Source organism: Fulmarus glacialis, unplaced genomic scaffold, assembly GCF_000690835.1.
Source record: "Fulmarus glacialis isolate BGI_N327 unplaced genomic scaffold, ASM69083v1 scaffold6590, whole genome shotgun sequence".
In the NCBI taxonomy this organism is placed as follows: Eukaryota; Metazoa; Chordata; class Aves; order Procellariiformes; family Procellariidae; genus Fulmarus; species Fulmarus glacialis.
In genome coordinates, this window is record NW_009187027.1 from 1 (window position 1) to 23,486 (window position 23,486).

A 23,486-nucleotide genomic window follows, 5' to 3' on the forward strand; every position below is an offset into this window, starting at 1 on the left:
TTAAAAAAAAAAAGAAAGAAAATTTCCTCAACAATCAAGGCCTCAAATTGCTAGTGCAAGCACAAGAACAGCCTTGAAAACAGTACGAATTCGCTGTTTTGTTAGATGAAATGGAAAGGCAAAAAGGATCTTTAAAGTTATTTCTCTAACCAAAAATATTTTGAAAGCTTTACAGCGTTTTAGAGAAACATGCATACTTAAATTTCAGAAGCAAAGTAGCATTTCACAAACCCAAAGACGTAAACCAAAACAATTCCTCCTCCTTCTACCAAAAAATATTTTAGCACCAAATATTGAAGGGACCTGCTGTACCAGATTCAAACAGGATTTTTTATTTTTTTAGTTTAAAAAAGCATGATATTAATTCAATCACAGTGTCAAGAAGTTTAAAAAGAAAACAAAATCCCCTCAAGTTTCTGTAGTTGTCACCAAAAAGATTTACATATTCTTCCAGCACTGCAGTTTTTCAATAAAATGATGGGAAGCAGATTAAATTGCTTGCATATTAAAAGAAAAGCTCACCCATTGTAACAACTGTTTTTTGAAATCACTGTCTTCATCAGTTGCAGGGATCAACAAATTTAAAACAATCAAGAATATTTTTCAAACCTAATTTTATCCCTCATTAAAATGGGTTCAAATTCTTGCCATGACAGTTCACTATGTCAGCACCAAAAAGTACACAAGGTAAAACATTAAATGCCTACAATAAAAACATTGCAAATAAATTCAGGAAAAATAAACTGCTTCTGTACTTTCAAGCTCTGTAATAACAATAATAATAAAAAATTTGTCTTGTCCATTTAAACATGCATGTCCCCCCATATCTTACCGCCTGATCTCTGCGTCACTAAATCCTTTAATATTTTCTCGAGGAATAGTTCGTGGTCTTCCACGTTTTTTTGGCCGTTTTCTTTCTGAAATGGAGTCACTATCAGATCCAGAGTATCTTCTGCTCCTACTGCGCCTCCCTTCACTTCCATTAAAGCTGATCTGGAATTTCAGAATAAGTAGTTCAAAGCTACGTGATTAACAAACATAAGTAAGGTTTTACCTAGCCTGTCAAAAACATGTGTTCAGAAAAGGGGAAAAAAAAACCCCAACCCAAAACTCAAAAACAACCCCCAATAAACAAACAAAACCAACAGCAACAGAAAAGTACAAGTCAGTCAGAACGAAAAGACACCTGTTTTGCACAGTTTCTCATCCTTGGGAGCATGTATATTTCTTCAAGTTCTTTTTGTCTTTCCTCCTCTTCTATTCTTCGCCGCTGGACTTCCGGAATGATTTCTTCCCAATTTCTTGAATTTCTTTCTGGTTCCAACTCAATATCATCTTCATCCATATTGGAAAAGTTGGCCACCTTGTATATCAGAATACATGTATTTTCATCAAATAAATACATGACTTTATTTGAAAAAGACTGAGCAACTAATATTTTAAGAAAATGAAGTTCTAGATGGCATAATTTATATATTTATGTATTTTATGTATTTTTACATATGCTATTGTTTTATAATATATATAAAATTTATACATACAAAATATATTCATGAAACACTGTCTCATTTATGAAACAGACACAGACTCCATGCAACATGGGCTAAGATGAGAAAAGATGAGAATCTTTTTCTTCTTTTAAAAGTTGACTGATAGAGATGCATAATGAAACACTTCCCCGATAGCTGTATTGTTGTCTAACTTCCTTAAAATAGGGCTAACGATATTTGAATGCCTGAGTTAATGTGAAACTATAATAATATAAAACTAAACAAACATTAATACACTGTAGAAATCAAAATATGTTGCAAATGAATGATCAGCAGGAGAGCTATTTAATAATATATTTATCTAAACAACTATATCATGCTCTGCATTTTTTAGCACCCAAATTATAGTATTTTTAACTGATAACACTTAAATTACCCAGCATTCAAGTTTACTTGAGGACTAAAAGCTATTTCTAGAAGTTATCGACTAAGAAATGCAAACTTTGTATTTTGCATTCAACAATACCACAGCTGTTTATCAACAAAGGCAGTAAATAAAACACAAAACTACCCAGAATTCTCATCATTAACACATTCATAAATATCTCTTATTTTATTAGCAAAATACATCAGGTCTTTTAAAATGATTATACTGATGGTAGGTATCCGGTATAGATGAAAAAACATTTTATTAGAAAGAGATATAAAGTTGACTTACTGAGGGATCTGTTTCATAAGAATGAAGAGATGGATAGGTACACAAAAGAAAAATAGTACCGTTTATAAAGGAAAGTATAATTATGGCAGGAGGGAGGGAACAGAGCAATACCTTGAACTGTGAAAGCAACTCATCTCCCACAGTTAATGGGCCGGGCTCATTTTCCCGAGTTTCAGCCCTCTTCAAGATTTCATCTATATCCATTTCCTAAAAAAGACGACATTTCTCTTTACAATGAAATAATTCATACATATATTCGGTTGTTTTATCTAACCTATTCCAGAAACACTACTTACCTGGGGCTCCTGTTCTTCCCCTTCAGGTTCTTTAAAAAGTTCCTCAGCACCAAACTTCAAAATCGCTGATAACTCCTCCTTATTAAAAGGTGTTGAGCTGAAGTAAAGGATGTTTCAGGAAAAACATTTAGTAACTTGAAAAAGTTCTCTACAATCATGAGTCACTTAAGCTTTCTTCTTACTGTCAAATAAAAACTGTATATATTTTTAATATACATATTTAATATGCACATAAAAATCTACAAAGACAATACACTTTGCATCTTTACTTACTTAACCTTATTTTGCCTTTCATTAACCAAATGGTTATTGTTTATGGTGGTTTAACCCCCGCCAGCAACTAAACCCCAAGCAGCTGCTCACTCGCCCGCCCCCCTCCGGTAGGATCGGGGAGAGAATCGGAAGGGCACAAGTAGGAAAACTCCCGGGTTGAGATGAAAACAGTTTAATAATTGAAATAAAACAAAGTAGGACAGTAATAACAACGATAACAGTAACAATAATAGAATATACATAGCAGGCAATGCACAATGCATCTGCTCACCACCCGCCAACTGCCGACCTGCCTTCGTGAGACATGGGAGGTCCCCCCACCCCCCCGCCTAGTTTTTATACTGAGCATGACATCGCATGGTATGGAATACCCTATTGGCCAGCTGGGTCAGCTGCCCCGGCTATGCTCTGCCCCCTTCCCCCCAAGCTTCCCATGCACCCGGCAGAGCATGGGAGGCTGAAAAGTCCCTGGTGCAAGCACCATCCAGCAACAATCAAAACATCAATGGGCCATCAAAGCTCTTCTCATACAAACCCAAAACACAGCACCCCTCCAGCCACCAGAAAGAAAGTTAACTCAATCCCAGCCGAAACCAGGACACCAAGTAAAATAACTTACATTTTTATTTACTTGTCAAATATACTTAAGGGTAGATTGATATGGAAATAAATACAAATATACCTTGAAGGAGTAGAGCCTGTATGTAGTACGGTTTTCCCTGTAGTGTCCATTCTCTGAATTACTAAATGATCTAACACCATCTTCTTCTTGGCTCTTTCAAGAATATCTTCTTCTACTGATCCTTTTGTGACTAGCCGATAAATATTAACCTATGTATATTTAAAAAAAATAAGCAACAATACGGAGAAATCTCAGTATTCACTACATATCTTCTGAATTCTTTGACTGGTTTCAAATATGAAATACTAATTCAATCATGTTACCACCGTCTTTACATAAGTGTTTTAAAAAAACAGAGAAATAAACTCTTAGACCCATCTTTTTTAAACTTCAGTAATTTGGCACAAGCATGCCACAGGCAAAACTGTCATATTTCCAATTATTACTGTATCTCTTCTGCAAGAAAGAAACCTGAACAGAATTAAGAAATATTGAAACAAGGGGGATGCGCAGTTGTTTTCTAGAATGACATGATGCCAATGAATGTGGGACAGACAAGCCCACAACTCTTCTCCCTCTCCCATCCATATACCATAGCTGCCATATTAGCTCTCCATATAGCGAGATTTTAAAAAAAAGAAAGTGAAATAAGCATTACTAACATTTTGAACATATGCAGCAAGTATTAGTTATTCTTAAAAATACATAAAGACTGAATGGTGCAGACAGAGAGTGGACAGCTACTGTATGGAACCCTCCTGCAGATTTGGAACTTAAAGCTGAACGTGCATACCTGTTTCTTCTGTCCAATCCTATGCGCTCTAGCTTGTGCTTGCAGATCATTCTGTGGATTCCAGTCAGAATCAAATATAACTACAGTGTCAGCAGATGCCAAGTTGATACCTAATCCTCCAGCTCTGGTAGACAGTAAAAAGCAGAAGTCCTGAAATCATAAAATAAGGAACAGTTTTATATACAATAGTTGTAATATTCTTAAAGGAACCAATATGACATTTGTTTATGCAGTCCGTGGCACAGACTACAAAACCATATACTACCAATTCCATAGCTGTTCTATAGTTATAGCTCCTTTAAGTATAAAGCAAACGTTGATATCAATTTCTTTCTTAAGTAGTGACTGACTTCTCAACAGTTTAAAGAAAGCAGCATCCTAGAAGATGATCACCAACCAAAAAATCCCAACCAAACAGAAGACTGTTGTCAGTCTTCTGACCAAAAGTACAAAAACTCTACTGTTAAAGCCTTATATGTTACAAAGTCCCTCTCCCATATCCCCTGCCCCAACCCCTGGCAGACTAAGCAGCCATATCAGAGCAGGGATGATGCTTGAATCTACAGGTAACTGGTTAAGAGACAGGAAGCAAAAGTCTTCTGCCGGGTTCAATGCTGCTCAACATATTCATGAACAATATGAAAATGGAATAAGTAATGAGGTGAAAAAGCCTATAGATGATACAGAATTATTCATTCAGAGACAATTATGAAGGACTGCAGAAGGATCTTGAGACATGCAATGAAACAACATATGAAATTCAAGATAAAGTAAAACAGGTTAAAAGAAAAAAAATCCCAATTTTCAGTACAGATACAGGAAAGAGCAAATCATTACACCAAGGAATGAGTCCTGAGAATTGTATTAGAAATTTCCACGTAGACCTTAGCTCAGTAATGGCCAAAAACCATACGGAATGTTCTGAATTTTTAGGAAAGAAATAAAAAATAAAACTGAGAACATAATTTTGTTGCTGCACAAATGCATAGTTTGCCTCCATTTTTTAAATGCACGAAGTTTAAATTCTTCTTCATCTCAGAAAATGTACAGTGTAACTGCAAAGATTTCAGAAAAAGGCAACAACGTCTATGCTAGAATTTTGAAACAGAATTAACTTCTGTATGTAAAAAATATCTGAAGTTTATGTTTTGGAGTCAAGTCCTTCTCCCGCCATCATAACAGAAACAAGCTCAGCAGCAACTGACAAATGCTGTTCTTCAATTACTAATTAAAAACAAAACAAAACACCAAAACAACCTCCCCTCCCCCAAACCTGCCAGTTAGTGCTTAATTTAATTTAATTTGATTTAAGCCGATCAAAGGTATGGAATGGCTTGCATATTAGGAATGCTAAAAAAGCGACAAATCTTTCAACTCAAAAAGAAAGAATCTGTAACAGACACCTACATATTCACAGGTTGCTCACAAAGAATGGCTAGAAATCAGTTCTTCACTATTTCTTCCACGGCAGGTAAGTAGATGGCAATAAATGAAGGTATTAGAAGCCAGATTTGAAACAATTAAAGATGGTTATTCATGCAAAGATATACGCAAGTTAGTTCTGCTCACTGCCAAGGGCTGTTTTTGATGCTAACTGCTTGTCTAAGTTCAATGGTCTTGTAAACATTCGTTGTGTTAAGTTCTACACAGCAAAAAGGCTGAGATTAAATTTCTGCAGCATTTATATAGTAATTAAAATTACTTTGATAAAGAGCATTAAGGAAAAAAAATTATAGCTACACAACTGATTAAATACCATTTTCCTAAGTTATGTGTTTTCTACTTAACCTCTTCTCAGAGCAAAAAAATTAGCAGATGTAAACCTTATAGTCTAGGCAGTAACAATGAATTTTCACCCTTACTGATATATTCCTCACTTTTCTCAGCCTTCTTTTTTTGTGCAATGTTTTTTGTATTTCTTTGGAAAAAAAAAACCCAACAGATTCCTTAGGGAAAAAATACTATACCTCTGATCCTTCTGCATTAAAATGATCCAGTGCTTGTTTCCTCAATTCCCCTTTTATTGATCCATCAAGTCTCTAAAAGAGATTGAATACTACAGTTAAAAAAGTAATTCTGACACTATATTCAAAATCAGAGCACCTTGAATTCTCAACTGCCCGAAACTATTATGTGAAAGAAAAAAAAAAAATAATGCAAGACTTCACATAATTTTTTAATTCATCTGTTTAATTTCAAAATACTATTTAGCATATAGAAATTGCCAGTCTTTCTAGAAAAAGAACACATTTTCTTCTATCTTTTCTTAAGCAAAGTGGTAAAGATCATATAATCACAACGCAGTTGAGGTTGGAAGGGACCTCTGGTGGTCATCTTGTTTAACTTCCCTACTCAAGCAGGGGCAGGTAAAGCAGATTGCCCAAGGTCATGTTCAGGTGGCTTTTGAATGGCCCAGAGGATGGAGATTCCATAACCTCTGGACAAATTGTTTCAGTGCTCTGTCACCCTGACAGTAAAGAAAAGATTTTTCTTTTATTCAAGATCAAAGCTTCTTGGCTACTACCACCAAAATTCTTACCTGAAAGGGAAACTGACGATACTTCAGATACTCTGCTAGAATGTCCAGCATCCTCACCATCTGTGAGAAAATCAGAACTCTGTTGCCACGTTCTCGCAGACGAATCAGCAGCTTGTCAAGAAGGATTAGTTTCCCGCTGCTACGTATTAAATGCTACAAAAACCAAGATAATATATATTACAAAATAAATTCATCTCAAGACTAATACACACGCAGTTGGTTAGACCTTCATTCAAGGTTTGCTTTTCTTTCTATTGCGGGGGAGTGGTGGTGGTGGGAAGGTAAATTCTGACATTCCTTAAGAATTTTATAGTTTAAAACGTGCATAAAATATATACTCTCCTAGAACTAAAAAAACCAACTACCCACCAAATTCATGTGACCATAAGACAACACTGTTATATAAATTTACTAGTATGCAGCATTAACTGAACACGAAAGTTTAATATGATTTTAGTTTAGTTGATTCTAACTGAAATTAACAGGATTACTAACTCACACATTTTTAAAGGAAATGCATTGTTCAGTTCCCTCTCAAAGTCATATCTTAGCATCTCATCAAAACAGGAAATAAATATATGGGCTTAAAAATTTAAAAAGTTATGATGTAGGCCCAAGTTCTTTTCTGCCAAGTAAAAAAAAAAAAAAACTCGGTAACCAATAAAATATAAGATTGAGAAAAAAGTATCTTAGTACTACTTTCTCTTCACTTCCCATCTTTTGAAAAGAAATAAGTACTGCTGCTTAACTCTCTAAGCATTTTTAAATAAAGCCTATCAATCAAGTTTCTCAGGCAAGATAAATGACAGGAATCTTGTTTGTGGTGCCTAACATTGTAACCCACCTAAAGCCTGTTAAGCCTTCTCAGCTCCATTGGGAATAACTAGAACAGAAACTCAAGCAAATGTGAAATTTAATGTTAAGCCTCTTTAGGTGAAGACACTTAGGATAGAATTTTAGGGAATACTAAATTAGGTGCTTTTATCCTTTATGCCAGAAAGGAGGAGGATATTTATCACTGCTCAAACTAGTGGCTTTAGGAAGGTATTTAAATTATCAACTTGAAAGCTTACAGAAAAAAGTAATCTTTAGAAACATTTATGTTGGTATAAACTGCATCAAGAACAACAGTCGTCTTATCTGTTGCTGTGCTTCTCAACAGTTTTGGTACAAATGCTAGTTAACCTTAAAAAAAAAGAAACAACAGACCATCTTTGGTAGTGAGGATAGTTGTAATCTGTTACAACAACAACAAAATCAGACTGAGCTTTGCATGCTTGTTACCTTCATTTCCTTTCACTTTAGTTGTTTGCAGGCATACAGAGAACAGTATTTGATCATAAAAAAGGTTTAAAAGCATTCTGCAGATCCCTTTCTGCTATCAGAGAGATTGCTGGTGTATCACTGCCAGTCACATGCATTTCCACTCACATTACATTTACCTGCTTAGCTGATTTATTTTACTTAGTTTTAAAATAGGTCTCAAGTTTATTTTGCATAAAAATACACAGCCTCTTTCAAACTATTTCCTTTTTACTTCAATTGTAATTAATCGAGGATATTTTATTTAGTCAATTATCTGCCAATTATTCAGTTCCAATTAAGAAACAAAAATCAATTCACTTACCTGTAAAACCCAGGATGCACATTTTCCAGAGAACCTGTTTTTTCTTAATATACTTCAATAAGAATTAATGAACTGCCAGAGCACTATAAAATTGTGTGAATATTACAGATGTAAAACAGAACTTTTTTTTTTTGTAATTAAAAAGTGACATTACCTGTAAGGCCTCCTGTTTATTATAGAATTCATTATCATCTGGTGGTTTAATGAGGTAGCAATGGTTACAACACTTCTTGAGTTCCATCATGATGTTCAAAAAGCCTGAGGTACTGCCTTTTGAACCTTTACTGAGGGCTTTATAATTCCTGGTTAAAATCCACCTACGATATAAAATGTACAATATAAGTAATTTCTAACCATATGTGGAAGGAAGACAGATGTAAGCTCTCAAAATATAAATGAGCTAAAGAAAAAAAGCAACTCCCAAAAGAATGTACTAACATGCCAAACAAAAGAAGCTACATGAATAGACATTTGACCACTGTAATTCTTGAGCCCTTGCTTCATAGAATTTTACTGTTGTGAAACCCTAGAAGCCGTAAGTTCAAATTTCATTATAAAAAATACTATACTTCAGTAAATTGCATGCAGACGTATCACTAAACCAGCACAATTTAAAAAGTGTTGTTACTTACTTGTAATACTGCTTCTGCAATGCACTCATTTCCATTCTCAGAATTTGCTCAACTTTAGCAGGTAAAGACTTTTCTACATCTTTTTTAACTCTTCTCAGCAGAAACGGTTCAAGCTCTTTGTGAAGACTTGCATAACCATACTCTCTCCCTTTGCCATGCTCCTCTTCAAAATCTTCCCAGGAGGAAAACCTTCAACATAATAAAGAATGAGCGCAAAATAGTGACATACTGTGAATGACTTGAAGAAGCAAAATTCAAGAAGAAAGATAACACAGAATGTGTATAAATATACCACAAGAGCACACACACATCTGGATTTCTTCCCTACTCCTTTCTGTTTAATTTATCCAATTCCTGAATTTTTATCTGACAAGAAATTCCAAATATTTTGCCTGTAAATAGAAGAATGGAATTTCCCAAAAACATTTCAGAATGAAAATTACTGAATTTTAACTTCCCCAGCAGAAACCCACCATCTTCCTTTTTCTGCAAGGATACTCACCTATATGGTTGCAGAAACTCCATTATTACATTTATCAAGAGCAGCATGAAAAACCAGCTGCATGGCTGGAGGGTGTGCAAGAGAACAAGAGACTACTTAATGTACTTTTTGCAGCTTGTATGGTCTAGCTGAAGTGTAACTACCCTCTGTGCTAACAGACTAAGAGAACAGACTTTATGATCAAATGAAGAATGGGTACTAGACCATAGTGGCTTTGCTTTTTAAGGTTCTGAAGAAGTCAGTACAATCCATAGCTCAAACTAGATGCAGCTATGGTGCTTGGCATTTACAAGATGTCTGACAGGAACATGTGGCTCTCACACATGAGGTCTAACTTACCTTAGGTATAAATAGAAGTCAGTACAAAATAAGGTCAATGCAGTAAGCTTACTGCATGCAAACTGTATGGGAAAACCAGCTATCTGACTGAACTACAGGATATCTGAGCAATCCGATCTAGTTGAAGATGTCCCTGCTTACTGCAGGGGGAGGTTGGACTAGATGATCTTTAAAGGTCCCTTCCAACCCAAACTATTCTATGATTCTATGATTCCACATTGGATATCTTGGTACAAATTTGTTTTCATTAATAGTACTAACACAGAAAAGATTCCATTCTATTTCCCCAGAGTAAATCCATACATTTTTCCTCTAAGCTAAGATGAAGCCTTAGGTTCTGACCCATACATCAATCCATCATTTTTGTGCATTGGAAAAAGGTGACAACTGCTACCAGCATTACTTATCAGGAGCAGCATGAAAAAATATATGCATCTACTTTATACAGAACATTTAAATTATCTTTCAGTATGATTCTCTACCTCTATTGATTTTCAAATCACTATACTACTTCACAATAAGAAACTTGACCAAAAAAGATGTTAAAAAGAATCATGTAGAACTCTTCCTTACTTTTCTGGCATGATGAAGTGCAACAAAGACCAAAGCTCTTTGAGGGAGTTTTGCAGAGGGGTTCCAGTAATAAGAAGACGATGGTTAGACTTAAAGTCTATTAAAGTCTTGTACAGAAGAGAGTCGTCATTTTTTAAACGATGAGCTTCGTCAACTCCTATGAATGCCCAATTCAGACCACCAAGGAACGACTTAAAAGACATGGAGAAGGGAGGGAACATTATACAAATAAACACATTGCATAATTTCCCACGTTTTATAATCAAGCTATAAACACTATCACTTTTTAGTTTATTTTAATAAAATATGGACAGCTATATGTTTTTAGTACTAATTACAGCTTTTATGTTTGCCAGATTCAATGAAAGGCTGTGTAAGCATCCCAAGAAAGTATAAATTAAGTTTAAAAGGAAAAAAAATGGCCAAAGGTCTGACCCACATTAATTTTTACATGACAGAAGAAAAAAAAAAAAAACCACGCTATTGACCTCTTCTTCCCAGCATGTACAAACAAATGAAGTAAAAATGTTCTGCTTCTTGACCATCTGTTAAAATTTCCATATACTGTTAGAAGGATTAACAATAACTCTGTGTGCTACCACTATGGACACAGTATTAATACATGTACACATACTACTGTATGCACAATAACAAAGAAAAACTATATGGGATTTCAGAGTTCTCTATAATGTTTGGGGCTAAGGATTGGGTTCTTTTTCAGTTCCTGCAAAGAAGTAGAGCTCTTGAAGATGGGAGGAGATTATTACAGTAATGAGAATCCCAAGCAAACTGGAGAAAGAGAAGTGTTACCCTCTTAACGAAGTGGAAAAAGGCTGAAAGCCTCACCACACATACAGAAAATCTGAAAGTGCCTTAAAAAAACCCCACAAGAAAAAAAAAAAAACAAACAAAAACCTAAGCCACGCACTGTCATACTTCCAAAAGCAAAAGCTATCACACTCTCCATGAATTTAATGGCCCACAACCCAAATACATGCAAGTCTAAAGAGAGTTCTACACTGGAGAAGTGATTTTCATCTCCCTGAAGAAGTATGATTACCTTATCCTTCAGCAAAATTTCATATGTTGTTAGAAGTATGTTAAATTTTAATCGTTTGGTCTGTGGATGCATCCATTCATGAGTTCTAATCTACAAAAAGAATCAAGTGAACTATAAGCTAGAGAAAAAAGGTCTTGTTGATTGGGATGAATTTAAGTACTGCAGCAATGTAAATGTTTAATGACGTACAATAATATGATCACAAAACAGAAGCACAACATATTAACATACACAAGACTGAACTTCCAACCTAAGTACTCCAAAATATATTTTGTTTAAACTTTTGAATAAACAGCAAAGAATTTCTATGAAACATTTTTTACTTTAATGGATAAGATTACTAACATTCAGAAAACACATTAAGAAAACAAACCAACAACCTTTCAGGAAACAAATGAAGATCATGACTGGCTTGCTTACATATTTATTTTTACTATATCCACCTAAATAATCATATGGCGGAAGATAATTTGTTTTCATACACAAGACTAAATTCTTAATCACGTTCACTAATAAGCTGTAAGAAAATCTTTCACATACATTGATATCATATCAAAATCTAAGCTTTCAATTTGCATCTTAAACACATAGTGTTTCAGTAAGTATTTGCTCAGTCCTAACCAAAATATTGGAGATTAGCAGAGGACAGGAATCTGAAGTGAGTCTGTTCATCTACAAGCCCTTCCAATGATAAAGAGAAATACTCACCATATTTCTGCTAGTTATATCTCCTAAGTAAACTACAGCATTCATCTGAGGAGCCCAAGTTTGAATCTCTCTTTGCCAAGATGTCAAGGTAGAGAGCGGCACAACCAGCAAGAAAGGCCCATACAATTGATGTTCGTGAAACAGGTAGTTCAGAAAAGAAATTGTTTGTATTGTTTTACCCAGACCCATTTCATCTGCAAGAATACAGCTATTCCCTCTAAAAAAAATGGGTGTAGAGAGGGGGAAGGATTGGACAAGAAGAAAATATTATTATCTTTTGAGCATAAAAAACCACTCATATAAGTTTGCAAGATTTTGCAACTATACATCTTGAAGGAGTTTATTTCCATTGTTTTTTCATAAAAACAATTTCCAATCCCCCCACGCTTAATATTTGAATTAAATTAACAAAATTAACAAAAAGCTTGCAAGCATTCCTCATGAGTCTTATTTTAAAAGTATAATACTAATGTTGACATTTCAGGAAAGTTTGCTTTGGGTTTTCTGGTTTTACTGTGTTAGGTTCGTTTGATTTTTAAAAATATGACTTACCCCCATACGAAATTAAAAGCAAAGCAACAAGAAAGCTTAGCTGTTTTTTTGAGAACAGCCATGGAATGGTAAGCTCTGGTACTACTTAGAGCAAAACCACTCCCCTCAGATCTCTACTTTGAGCTTACTGTATGAAACCCTCCACCTTCGAAAAAAATACAGTTTTACAAATGCTTACAATTTACAAAACAGAAAAACTCATTTCAGACTATACTTACTTGCACCATGAGTGAGCAAGCCAATTCAATCCATTTAACTGATAATCTCTTAACTCTAAACTTTCATGTCCTCCAATGTAAGATGGCTGCTTCTTTAGTGCAACAAACCTTGGCCTCTGTTTTAGAACCTGTCAAAAGCAAATTCATCATCAGTCCTACTACTGACTGAAGTTACCAAAATGTCTTCCTATAATAAAAATACCAGTCGGATCTACTAGGTCACCAAGTCTAGTCCTTATCCAGCGATGAAAACTAGGCCATATAAAAAACCCAAGCAATTTGCAAATTGAAATTAGTTTGATTGCTAATCTAAATCTCACAACGGGAGTGACATTAACTCACTCAAAGTTTACTTTTAAAATAAATTACAATAATAAAAAAGCCTATCTTCGAATGCCAGTAAAAACGCAGGGGACTGGTATCTACAAAAACCTACTCTTAGTAGTGATATCTTCCATATATATTACAATATATCATTATTACTATTCTGAACAACCTTCAAAAAATATTTCATATTTTATCTCCGGATTCATAGAAGATTTTCACATTTTTACTATCATAACTGATGTGGTGGCTTGAACCTGGCCGGCCACTAAGCCACCACCCAGCTGCTTACTCATTCCCCACCCCAGCAGGACAGCAGAGAAAACTGAAAGGGCAAGAGGCAGAAAAACTTGTGGGTCAAAATAAAGAGTTTACTGGGTGAAGGAAAAAAACCCAGCCAACCAAAACAAAAACCCACAACCAAAAAAAACCCCACAAGTGACAGAAAGGGAGTCACATATTAACTCACCAGCAGACTGATGGCCAGCAAGTCTCCAAGCAACTGCCACCTTTCAACCCCCTGCTCAGCCCACCCAGTTTTATTGCTAAGCATGACATTAAATGGCATAGGATATCTCTTTGGTCAGTTGGGGTCAGCTGTACTGGCTGTGTTCCCTCCCAGACCCTTGCCCACCCTCAGCCTATTCATGGCAGGGAGAGCACAGCAAGAAACAGGGAAGGTCTTGACACTATGCAAGCACTGTTCAGCACAGCCAGAACACTGGTGTGTTATCAATGCTGTTTAGGTCACAAATCTAAAACACAGGCTGTACAGGCTACTATGAAGAAAATTAACTCCATCGCAGACAGACCCACTAAATCTATTTCTAAATCCACTGCAAATTACAAACTCACCTTGCAATCCTTAAAGGGAGTAGTCTTGGATTGATTTCTGCTAAAGTATTCATCAATGCGTGCCTGAAACTTTTTGGCAATGAGAGCACCATCTTCCCAGCTACATTCTGAATAAGGTAGACCCTGCCATTTGCAATAGTAGTCTGGATAACCAGCTGCTGATTTCTGATTTGAATGAGCTGCAGAAATACGCCAGAGATATCTAATCAGCATTTTACTTCTGTATCTTATGAAAACACTCATTTTAAGTAGTAAGACAACATAAGCTAGCTTCATACCACTGACAGTATGACAACTTTTCTCTTTACCTGAAGTTTTGTTTTGGATTAAAAAGTTAGTGATATTAATATTCTAAATTTCTTAACTACAAATGCAACATATAAGCAGTGAACATACAGAATTCTCAACACTGTTTTCTGTCTGCAAGTTTGCAACGTACCAATTATTCTTTCCACTATCTGATACTGTTTATGTAGATCATCTGTAAGCTCCTGCTGGCAGTTGTAATATTCCACATCTTCCGGAGAAGCATTTTTCAGCCTGCAATGAGAATTAATTTATCACACTTATTACACTGTATAGTTCTAAAACTAAGTAAATTTGGCAACTCTAAAGCTCTGAATGTAAGCATCACATGAATGTTGCTTAGAGAGCTGTTTTTAAGGGACAACTTAGAAATTCCTGCTACAAAATTGTTGCATCTGGTCTAGGTGTCTCATCATTAATGACTGAGAATGCTTACCAAGAGACACAATTACTTCAGCTACAGGTGGTACTAGTCATGCAGGTAATTCAGAATACCTATTCTCAACAGTAAGTAGCGTACTTTACAGGGTATTTTCATGGAACAGTATTCAGGGTGGCGCTCTCTGTAAGAATCTATCTTATGATTAAGTTGCTAAAAATCCCACTAGTATTCATTGATTATATTAAATATACTAATAAAACTGAACACCAAAAAGGTAACTTTAAAATGCATGGATTTCTTCAAGTTTTTGTCCTCAGGCTTGAACCTCAGGTTTGAGCCAAGAAAACTGAATTCTTCGAAGTTATCTCAAATGGCTAATGCACCAAGAAAACGTTAATCTCTGCAGCGATTCCTGAAGAACTCTGATCAAAGTATAATGACAAAACTAGTAAAAGGTACAAATTATTATTTGTTTTTAATCATTACCCATCTTGTTAAAACTCCGTTTATAATACACACACACACCAAAATCAGGTTCAGAAGATTATCTTATAGGAACATGTTAAGGACGCTTCAACTTTTAAAGTTTTTGCCTTTCTGTTGCACAGACACTTGAAATTATGCCCTCAAAAAGAGGTAACATTGTTACAAAATAAGTATCATGGAAGTCTACATAAACTTATTCACCATCGTTTTGTTTCCTGATCCTTTTTCTTATAGTTGTCCAGTTTCTTCATTCCTTTAACGTTTTGTTGCTTCAGTGTTTCCTCAGTTTCCCAAGTGTTATGGATGTGTGACCAACCTTTCCATTTAATAAGATACTGTATTTCTCCTGGCTCCTTTGACTTTTCAAACCCAGCATTTGGGTCACCATCTGCCTCAACTGCATAGATGGTGGTTGCAGCACCGGTGGCTGAGAAAGAAACCATGTCATAAGCCTTAATTAAATGTGCATTGTCATAAGTTAACCAGTAAGAAATGTAGTGTAGAAAGCAATTAGTGATACTTTTAAATAAGCATATACTTGACTAGTATGTACAGCCCTCATGTCATTACTCTTATTTGAACAATTATGATGTAGATATGTTAACACATGCACAAGTAGTCAAAAGAGAATCAAAAAAGCAACCAAAACTTTTGCACCTAACCTACAATATCTTATCTTTTCTCATGAGAATTTTCTTTGCATTCCTAGTTTTTAAAGTGATCACCAACGAATGCTCCACTAACGCTGCTTGCTGTCTTCTCTGTTATATTACTCTCATCTCTGAACATATAAAAGACATCTGATGTTATGCTTGGTCAGCCTTGAGACATCAATAACCTACTACTTGGGATACTATAAGTCTATTTCTTCCTAACTACTTTTTCTGCCTTTGTTATCTTACCTGGGAAAATTTTTAATTAAGTAAGTCTATATCACAGCTGAAGCATACTAGCAGCAAGAAACAGGCTTATTTCTGTGAGGACAGCCAAGTAAGGAAATGAGCCCAGCACGCTGCAGGGGCCAGATAAAACAACAGAGAGTGGCAACAGCAAAAGACAGCACAAGCAGTAACGTCATCTGGGCAGAAAGAATATGAGAAGCTTAGTTCGAAAGGCTTTGACCACAGCAGTAACACTATGCATTGGAGTAGGATACGCTAGAATTTGGGACAGCATGACAGAATGTTGAGAGGAAGAAAAGTGCAAGTTTTGAGATGGGTCAGAAACTTTAGAGATTCGTTATAGCTAATGGAGAAAGGTAGCTCTGAAGTGCAAAGGGCCCAGGGTTTGGGGTTTTTTTTGTGTGTGTGTTTGTTTTTATAATTAGAATCCCAATTTACAGACTCAAACACATAAGCAGAACTGCTAGATACTGCATACCATTATTGCCGGAAATATGACATGCCTACCACTATTCACAAAATACTTTTAAGAGTTCACATGCAAGTGCACCACTGAAATTTTAGATGCATTTTGTAGTCATTCCACATATTGCACTGTATTGAGACAATTTGTACAACAATAACTGAAATCAGAACCTCAGTGGTTCAGTCTTGCTAACACCATCTTTCAGGGTTCAGGTTACTAGTCAAGTCTCCTATCTAGCCCACTTTCTCCACTCCACTGTACATAATTTATACTGATCAATTATCACTAAACTGTACAAACAGTGGTGTAACAATATGGTATGCATTTATGCAATATAGAGCTATCTTCCACTTCATTTTCATTTTCAACTTAGGTATGCAATTCTACATTTTACTTTGCAACATCTAGAAGGGACTTTAAGAAGGAACATCCTTATGAATATGAAAGACAAAACAAGATGACTTTTTGGTAACTTTAACATTATTGCTGTTTATAAACCTCACAGGTGACTGACAGCTGAAAACATTTGCCAAAGCTGCACCACAATGCATTCCAGGATCTTAAGAACACCGACAAAAAAAAAAAAAAAATACCTCCTTTTCGGCCAACTCGACTATCCATAAACTTCTCTATAGTTTCAAATTCATCTTCTTCAGTTTGTGGGACATCTTCTCCACACACTTCCAGCAAATCATCAGAATCTGTCTTGGTTTCTTCAGCTTCTTTGTAACTAATGTTGACTGTTGCCTGGCGACGAGATCCTCTCTTATCATAATCATCATCATCCTCTTCCTCCTCCTCATCCTCTGATGAATCAAGTTGCCTCTTTTTCAGTCCTGCACTCTTTTTCCCACTTTTTGGCTTAATTCTTGAAGACAATAAGATATGACACAACAACTATGTTTCAACAGGGACAACTGCCAAATCTTCTGTATTGCTTTCTAATTATATGTGTATTTCATGAATGCTCAGTTACTCCACTTTCAGTTACAGCAGACAGGAAAAGGTATTCACTAGAAAGTATTAGTATATTAACATCTTATGTAGCTTTAAAAAAAGCTCATTTTTTTTTTTTAGTAAGCATTAATGTTTTCATTTGCATGTTTAGTAGTAGTAAATACTCAATTGCTTGTAAGAAATAAATCCAGAGTTTCCAAATGCATGATTTCTTACCTGCTTGGAGGTTTCCGGCTTTTGACCTTGTTTTTTGGCTCATAGTCAGATTCACTCTCTTCACAACTGCTTTTCTCCCTATCTTCTTCTGATTCAGAATCGGAACCAGTTCCTGATACTGACCCTGATCCTGACATTTGCCAGTCTTCACTGTACATATTGAAAAACAAAAGAGTAACTTACGTTGGGTTTTTTTTTAAATCAGGTATTCATCCACAGGGTATCTGCTGTAATTTCAACATTCTCCAGAGAAATAAAAATCTTGTAACAGTTATTTCAGCTGATGAGACAGAAAATTGTCATCAATGAATAACAGATAAGTAAAAATGCCCAATGGCTTCAAAGGGAATTGGACTAAGAATTCTGTTATCAAGATGTATACTTAAAATCCAAATAAAACAAAAATCTGGATTTCTGTATCTATTTCAGCATGAAGAAATGAGTTAACATGACATTAAGAAACCAAAGCACTTAGCAAGTCTAACTGGAAAGATACATATTTATCAGAACTTACACATGCTCAAATCATAAAGCCCTGTCATGTTACATTCTGGAGAGTTCCATATTGTCTAATGCCTATAGACCCTACGGCCCATGTGAAGAATCAGCAACTTTGGCACAGGAATCAAAAAATAAGAGAGGCATATTTGAGAAACGCCCAGAAAAACTTGAATTGCAGTGACCTGTGAGTGGCACTGGCTCCCAAAAGCTCCCACTGAGCTCCCAGATGAGTGCTTCACAACCAGACAAGATACTATGAGTAAGACACTTGTGACTGAGCAGCAGGATCTCCTTGTTCCTGCTTAACCAAGATCATCTACTTTGCAACAGGAAAGATGTACCCACTGATGAACAGTATCTTGCTTCAAACTCTGACTTTATACAGGTAAATTTAATCTTAACAGCTTCATGAAAAAGAAAGAAAAAAAAAAAAAGGCTGGTATACATTATTGAAACATTGCTAAATCTTTATACTAACATCAGGTTTAGGTTTACTTGACCAAGGTGCTAGAGCAGTAGTAATGTTCATTGAAGGTGAAATATTACCAAATCTCTTCCTTAAATTTCCAATCAGGAAGCCTAGGAATCAGTGCTTTGATCCCTCTCTTCTTCTCTCTTTCCTGTCTTCCAGGACATTGGATCCTGGAGGAAATTACAGTCCCATTGTTCCAGTCATCCGAGACAAATACATGTATGTGTCTATTGTACAGATGGCACATGGCCAATGGTACAGAATGTCTTATTAAAATACTTTTTCTGCAAGCAGTAAATTAAAAAAATAGTAACATAAATCCATGACCTGTATTTATTTTGAAATATAAAAAACAGATATAAAGCACCATACTCTAAAGTTTGATCACGTACCGAGTTATATATTGAGAAATCTCCGATCTGCATGTCAGGTAACTGCAGACATACTTGCTCAGAAGAGTAACAGGACAAAAATTCAAGCACTGGATATATGAAGTGATTTGGTTACGGGTTCCTAAACTTAAATATCTTTCCTGTAACAGAGTATGCTATTAAACGCAATCAAATTCTTAACTAACAAAAGATCGTGAATAACAGCTCATTGCTAGGAAAGTACAATTTTGCATAGTTAGTTCCTTTTTTTTTTCCTGCGCCCTTTTATTTTTTTTTTCCCCCAACTACCATTTCTTCAAGATGTCATACTGGCAACTCTGAACACTGAAGTGATTCATGAATTGGGAGAAAAGGAATGATAGAACAGTTCAATTTCTACGCACCATTCACAAAAAAAACAGGTCACTGCCTCTTACTGCCACAATAACAAAGAATAACCCTTTTCACAAACTTTTTGATCTATCACTTACAAGGAGCTTATTTTCAGTTACAATTCTTTGCTAGTCAATGAAGTTAATTACTGTCAGAAATATAACAACTTTTAAACATGTCGGGGGAGGGGGGGAACCCAACAAAACAAAAAGAATTTGGCATTAACTAAGGGATTCTAACTTAAATTTGTTGTGAGACAACCTACTTAAATAGTTTTGCATTTTTACAAGAAGTTTTAGGGAAGGCCTTCAGCTCAAAAATAAACTGCGAAGTATTTTAAAAATAAAAGCACTGATGAACGTTTTTGAACAATACTGCAGACTTTTCTGCTCAGAAATTAAAATGATATAGATGTTCCTTTGAGAGTTTATTTTAAATATTCCAAAACATTTATCAAAATTGGAAACGCAAGATCAAGATGAATTAAAAAGGGAACTTAAGTATTTCAAGTGTGGAGAAATGAAGCATGAATTATGAGCATGTGTCATTACGACAAAAAAATTATGTAATATTACTTATGAAAATATCTTACTCTTTATGTTTTTTCTTCTTGGTTTCATTGGATGAGTCATCTGCAGAATCTTCACTAGTTGATGAGTCCTGCAGGTGAAGAAAAAAAAAAAACAATTAATTATCTCAAAAGAGAAGGAAGTACTTCTAACACTAAAAAAATAAATCAGCTTCCACTTCCAAATTGGAGGCGTATTATTGATGTTTTACTCTCTTCCTCCCTGAAGCGTAGCTGTTAATGCAGAATGAGATAAGGACTTCTATTGTTTTTGTATTTATCCATCTATGAACACATTGTGCCAGCAGAGCTCCAGAGAAAATCACAAAAAACCCCTGTCTTAAAAAACAACCATTGTGCCTACATAAAAACAGTCATGGTTTAAGTTGCCCCAAGTTAATCAAGATGATGGTTCTATCAAAATCCTAGTAAAATATCCTTCCCGCAGGAGCTTTCTTGCCTTCCATATTCTTTCACATTTAAACACCAGTTTGAGAAATTTTGAGAATAGCATGTTTCTTCTTTCTCTATGCTCAAAGGAAAAACAGGAACACTCTTAAAATTAGATTTTCCTAAAACCAGTCTCATCAAGATTACGTTTAGATTTAGATTAAGTTTTATCCTGAAAAACACCTTTCAGAAAGAGATTATGTAACAACAAATGTTTTAACAAGAGGTGATTAAGTTCTGTGTGATGAGCTGCTAAACCAGACAAAAACAGAAATCCAACCAAGTGAGTGTGACTATGGTGCATAGATTTTGTAACGAAGGAGAAAAGGTCTGCTTATAAATAAATTCCATTTCACAGTCACTAGTGGCCTTAAAAGATGTTCTTACTGCACAAAGTCAACATTTCTTTAGACGATGATTTAGGTTTTAAAATACCTAGAATACAGGTGTCATTCTTAAAATACAAGAATTCTTTTGTAGTAACTGTTACAAAATTTGCAAAAATGGAGTTTTCTACTCCATACAGAATTTTTGAAAACCACAGTAACCACCTTTATACAGAAACAAGCTGAAAAAATCTTTTAGCATTTTTAACTGTCTTTACAAAACTCAAGAAGCCAAAAATACAATGCAATTCAGTACTGTATGGCTTGAAAATTTTGTCCATACATCACAGAGTATCTACCCCAAAATACCACATAATCGAGGCTGCTATAATTCTGGCACAACTCACTTGAAAACAAGTAACTAGAGATATTTTTACTTTTCTCTGTAAAAACATCAGTTATTGGAATGTTACTTTTATAGACTAAACCCAGACTTTTACGCACACTTAGGGAATACAATTTGGCTCTACGTAATTTTATTCTAACATACGAGACAGTAAGACAGGCACATTTACATTTTAAGTATCTAAATTATGTTATTACCTCTTCTGAACCACTGTCTGATGAAGCTGCCTTTTGTTGTTGCTGTTGCTTCTTGAGCACTGCTGACCTTTGCACTGCAAGTATACTTGGACTAGACTTCCAAAACTGAACAGGAATGGAGATGCAAGAGTCAATTAAACATACAAAGTCTCCAGTTTACCACGTATTTACTTTTCCTGAGTGGCATCACTACTCCGATGGATCTTAAATTTTATCAATTAAAACAATTTACTACAAAATACTGCATGCACTAATAACATCAGATAGCTTTTCCAAGTAGTAAGACTTCTGGCAGAACAGAATGTCATATAATAATTTCCAGGACAATTTCTATGGCACATTTAACAATAGTTGTGTAGGTATTGTTAAGATAAAACATTTATAAAGTACATTTTTAAACTGACCCAGATAAATCCTTTCAGACCACTTAGCTGATATGTTTTTGCTTCATACAGTAATACTGAAGTGGATGAACAAAAATGTAACAGAGAATCCTTAACAGTCTTCAATTCTCGTGGTAACTAATATATGACTACCTTTCATATATATGGTCTATCACCCCAATTAAGTCCATATAACGCAGGAGAATGCAGGTAATTTCGGCCCGCCGGATTTAAGAGATTTCTAAACACCACTTTTTCCTGAATTTAGCTGACTTATTGATAAAGAAAGCCAACGGTATGTAAACTTGAAATTTTTATACAATCATTTATTGATACAAGGAAACTAAGTAGTAGAGAAACAATGTAAAAAATAGAATTTCAGAAATAACATTACGTGTGCCTTTGTCTTCCATAAGTTCCAGTAAATTAGTGCATGCTTCTGCATGATGAAATTTAAGTAAGCATTTAACTCAAAATACTTACAAATGTGAGAATTTTAAAAGCGTCAATTCAAGTCCTTACCCATGAGAAATTTAGCCTAATGTTTAAGACAGCTAAGCACATGCATTCACTAACACAACCAAGTTAAAATCTAATTAAAAATACTTCACCACCTCTTTTTATTTTTTTTAAATGAAAACTGCTCTGGAAACTAACTGCACAGAATGATTTTTTTAAATAATTTTTTCCCCCACAAAAGGTTCATTTACATGTTTTGTTTACCTCAGATCCATCAACTTTTGGCAGTTTAGCTTGAATTTGTTTCTTCTCTCTAGATGTGTCAGACTCTGATTCTGACTGAGTGCCTGACTCTGAAGCAGAGTCAGAGTCACTGCTGCCTGACTGGCTGCTGCTTCCGTCACTACTGCTTCCAGAGCTTGAACCAGATCCAGAACCTGATGCTGACCCAGAATCGTCATCTGATCGGCTGCAATGAGAAGTTAGTAGAATATCACAAAATTCACAATTACCAAGGTAACAGGACTAAAAGAAAAAGAAGTTCCCTTAGCTTCACCTATAAATCAATTGTGAAGTTAGACCACACAAATGGGTAGCACACAAATGGATGCAGTCGATTAAATAAATTGAGATGAATAAAGTTAAAAATAAACAAGAAATGAGAGTTGTAATCAGATACTCTTAGTGAAGCCTAAAAAAAGCAACATAAAGCAAGAACATTCAAATTAATATGGAGTCAAGCAAGGGAAATGAAAGCGGTAGAAATATTTCTTACCCATGCAAACTTTCCACCCTCATCCCCTCCAAAATCCTTGTTTAGCTCCATCAAACTCCATATTATACATACACACCTCTTAACAGTTAAGTCTACTCCACAAAGATCTGTCCAACTAAAATATAAAAGATTGTTTTGAATCTTTATAGATCAGCAGTACTCCTTAAAAAAAAAAATTTAGAAGCATATATCTCTCAAAAAAAAAAAAACAAACCACCAAAAAACCCAACTCTGAATTTGTCACCAATGGCATGACTTGTGCCAAGGCACTTTCCTTGGCATATACTTGAGCTGCCAGATTTTTCTACCTGTATATTCATTTTACACCAGATTTAACATACTAGGAAAG

At 35.2% G+C, this 23,486-nt stretch overlaps 1 protein-coding gene across 1 annotated transcript in view; it reads right to left on the reverse strand.

Moving 5' to 3' along the window:
* Positions 1 to 832: 832 nt before the first annotated feature.
* The window catches only part of CHD1 (chromodomain helicase DNA binding protein 1), a gene marked incomplete at its 3' end in the record, with an annotated part of 39,586 nt that continues 16,932 nt past the window's right edge, over positions 833 to 23,486 (reverse strand). The window contains exons 2-23 of the mRNA XM_009573509.1: positions 22,627 to 22,831; positions 21,521 to 21,625; positions 20,166 to 20,233; positions 17,837 to 17,986; positions 17,257 to 17,531; positions 15,497 to 15,722; positions 14,561 to 14,661; positions 14,122 to 14,300; positions 12,943 to 13,070; positions 12,173 to 12,389; positions 11,465 to 11,554; positions 10,405 to 10,595; positions 8,991 to 9,179; positions 8,513 to 8,675; positions 6,732 to 6,884; positions 6,160 to 6,231; positions 4,193 to 4,342; positions 3,460 to 3,608; positions 2,505 to 2,601; positions 2,320 to 2,415; positions 1,187 to 1,363; positions 833 to 993 (exon numbers count right to left, since the gene is read on the reverse strand). Of these exons, the coding sequence (XP_009571804.1) occupies positions 833 to 993; positions 1,187 to 1,363; positions 2,320 to 2,415; positions 2,505 to 2,601; positions 3,460 to 3,608; positions 4,193 to 4,342; positions 6,160 to 6,231; positions 6,732 to 6,884; positions 8,513 to 8,675; positions 8,991 to 9,179; positions 10,405 to 10,595; positions 11,465 to 11,554; positions 12,173 to 12,389; positions 12,943 to 13,070; positions 14,122 to 14,300; positions 14,561 to 14,661; positions 15,497 to 15,722; positions 17,257 to 17,531; positions 17,837 to 17,986; positions 20,166 to 20,233; positions 21,521 to 21,625; positions 22,627 to 22,831 (3,342 nt within the window). The remainder of the gene's footprint in view (positions 994 to 1,186; positions 1,364 to 2,319; positions 2,416 to 2,504; positions 2,602 to 3,459; positions 3,609 to 4,192; positions 4,343 to 6,159; positions 6,232 to 6,731; positions 6,885 to 8,512; positions 8,676 to 8,990; positions 9,180 to 10,404; positions 10,596 to 11,464; positions 11,555 to 12,172; positions 12,390 to 12,942; positions 13,071 to 14,121; positions 14,301 to 14,560; positions 14,662 to 15,496; positions 15,723 to 17,256; positions 17,532 to 17,836; positions 17,987 to 20,165; positions 20,234 to 21,520; positions 21,626 to 22,626; positions 22,832 to 23,486) is intronic.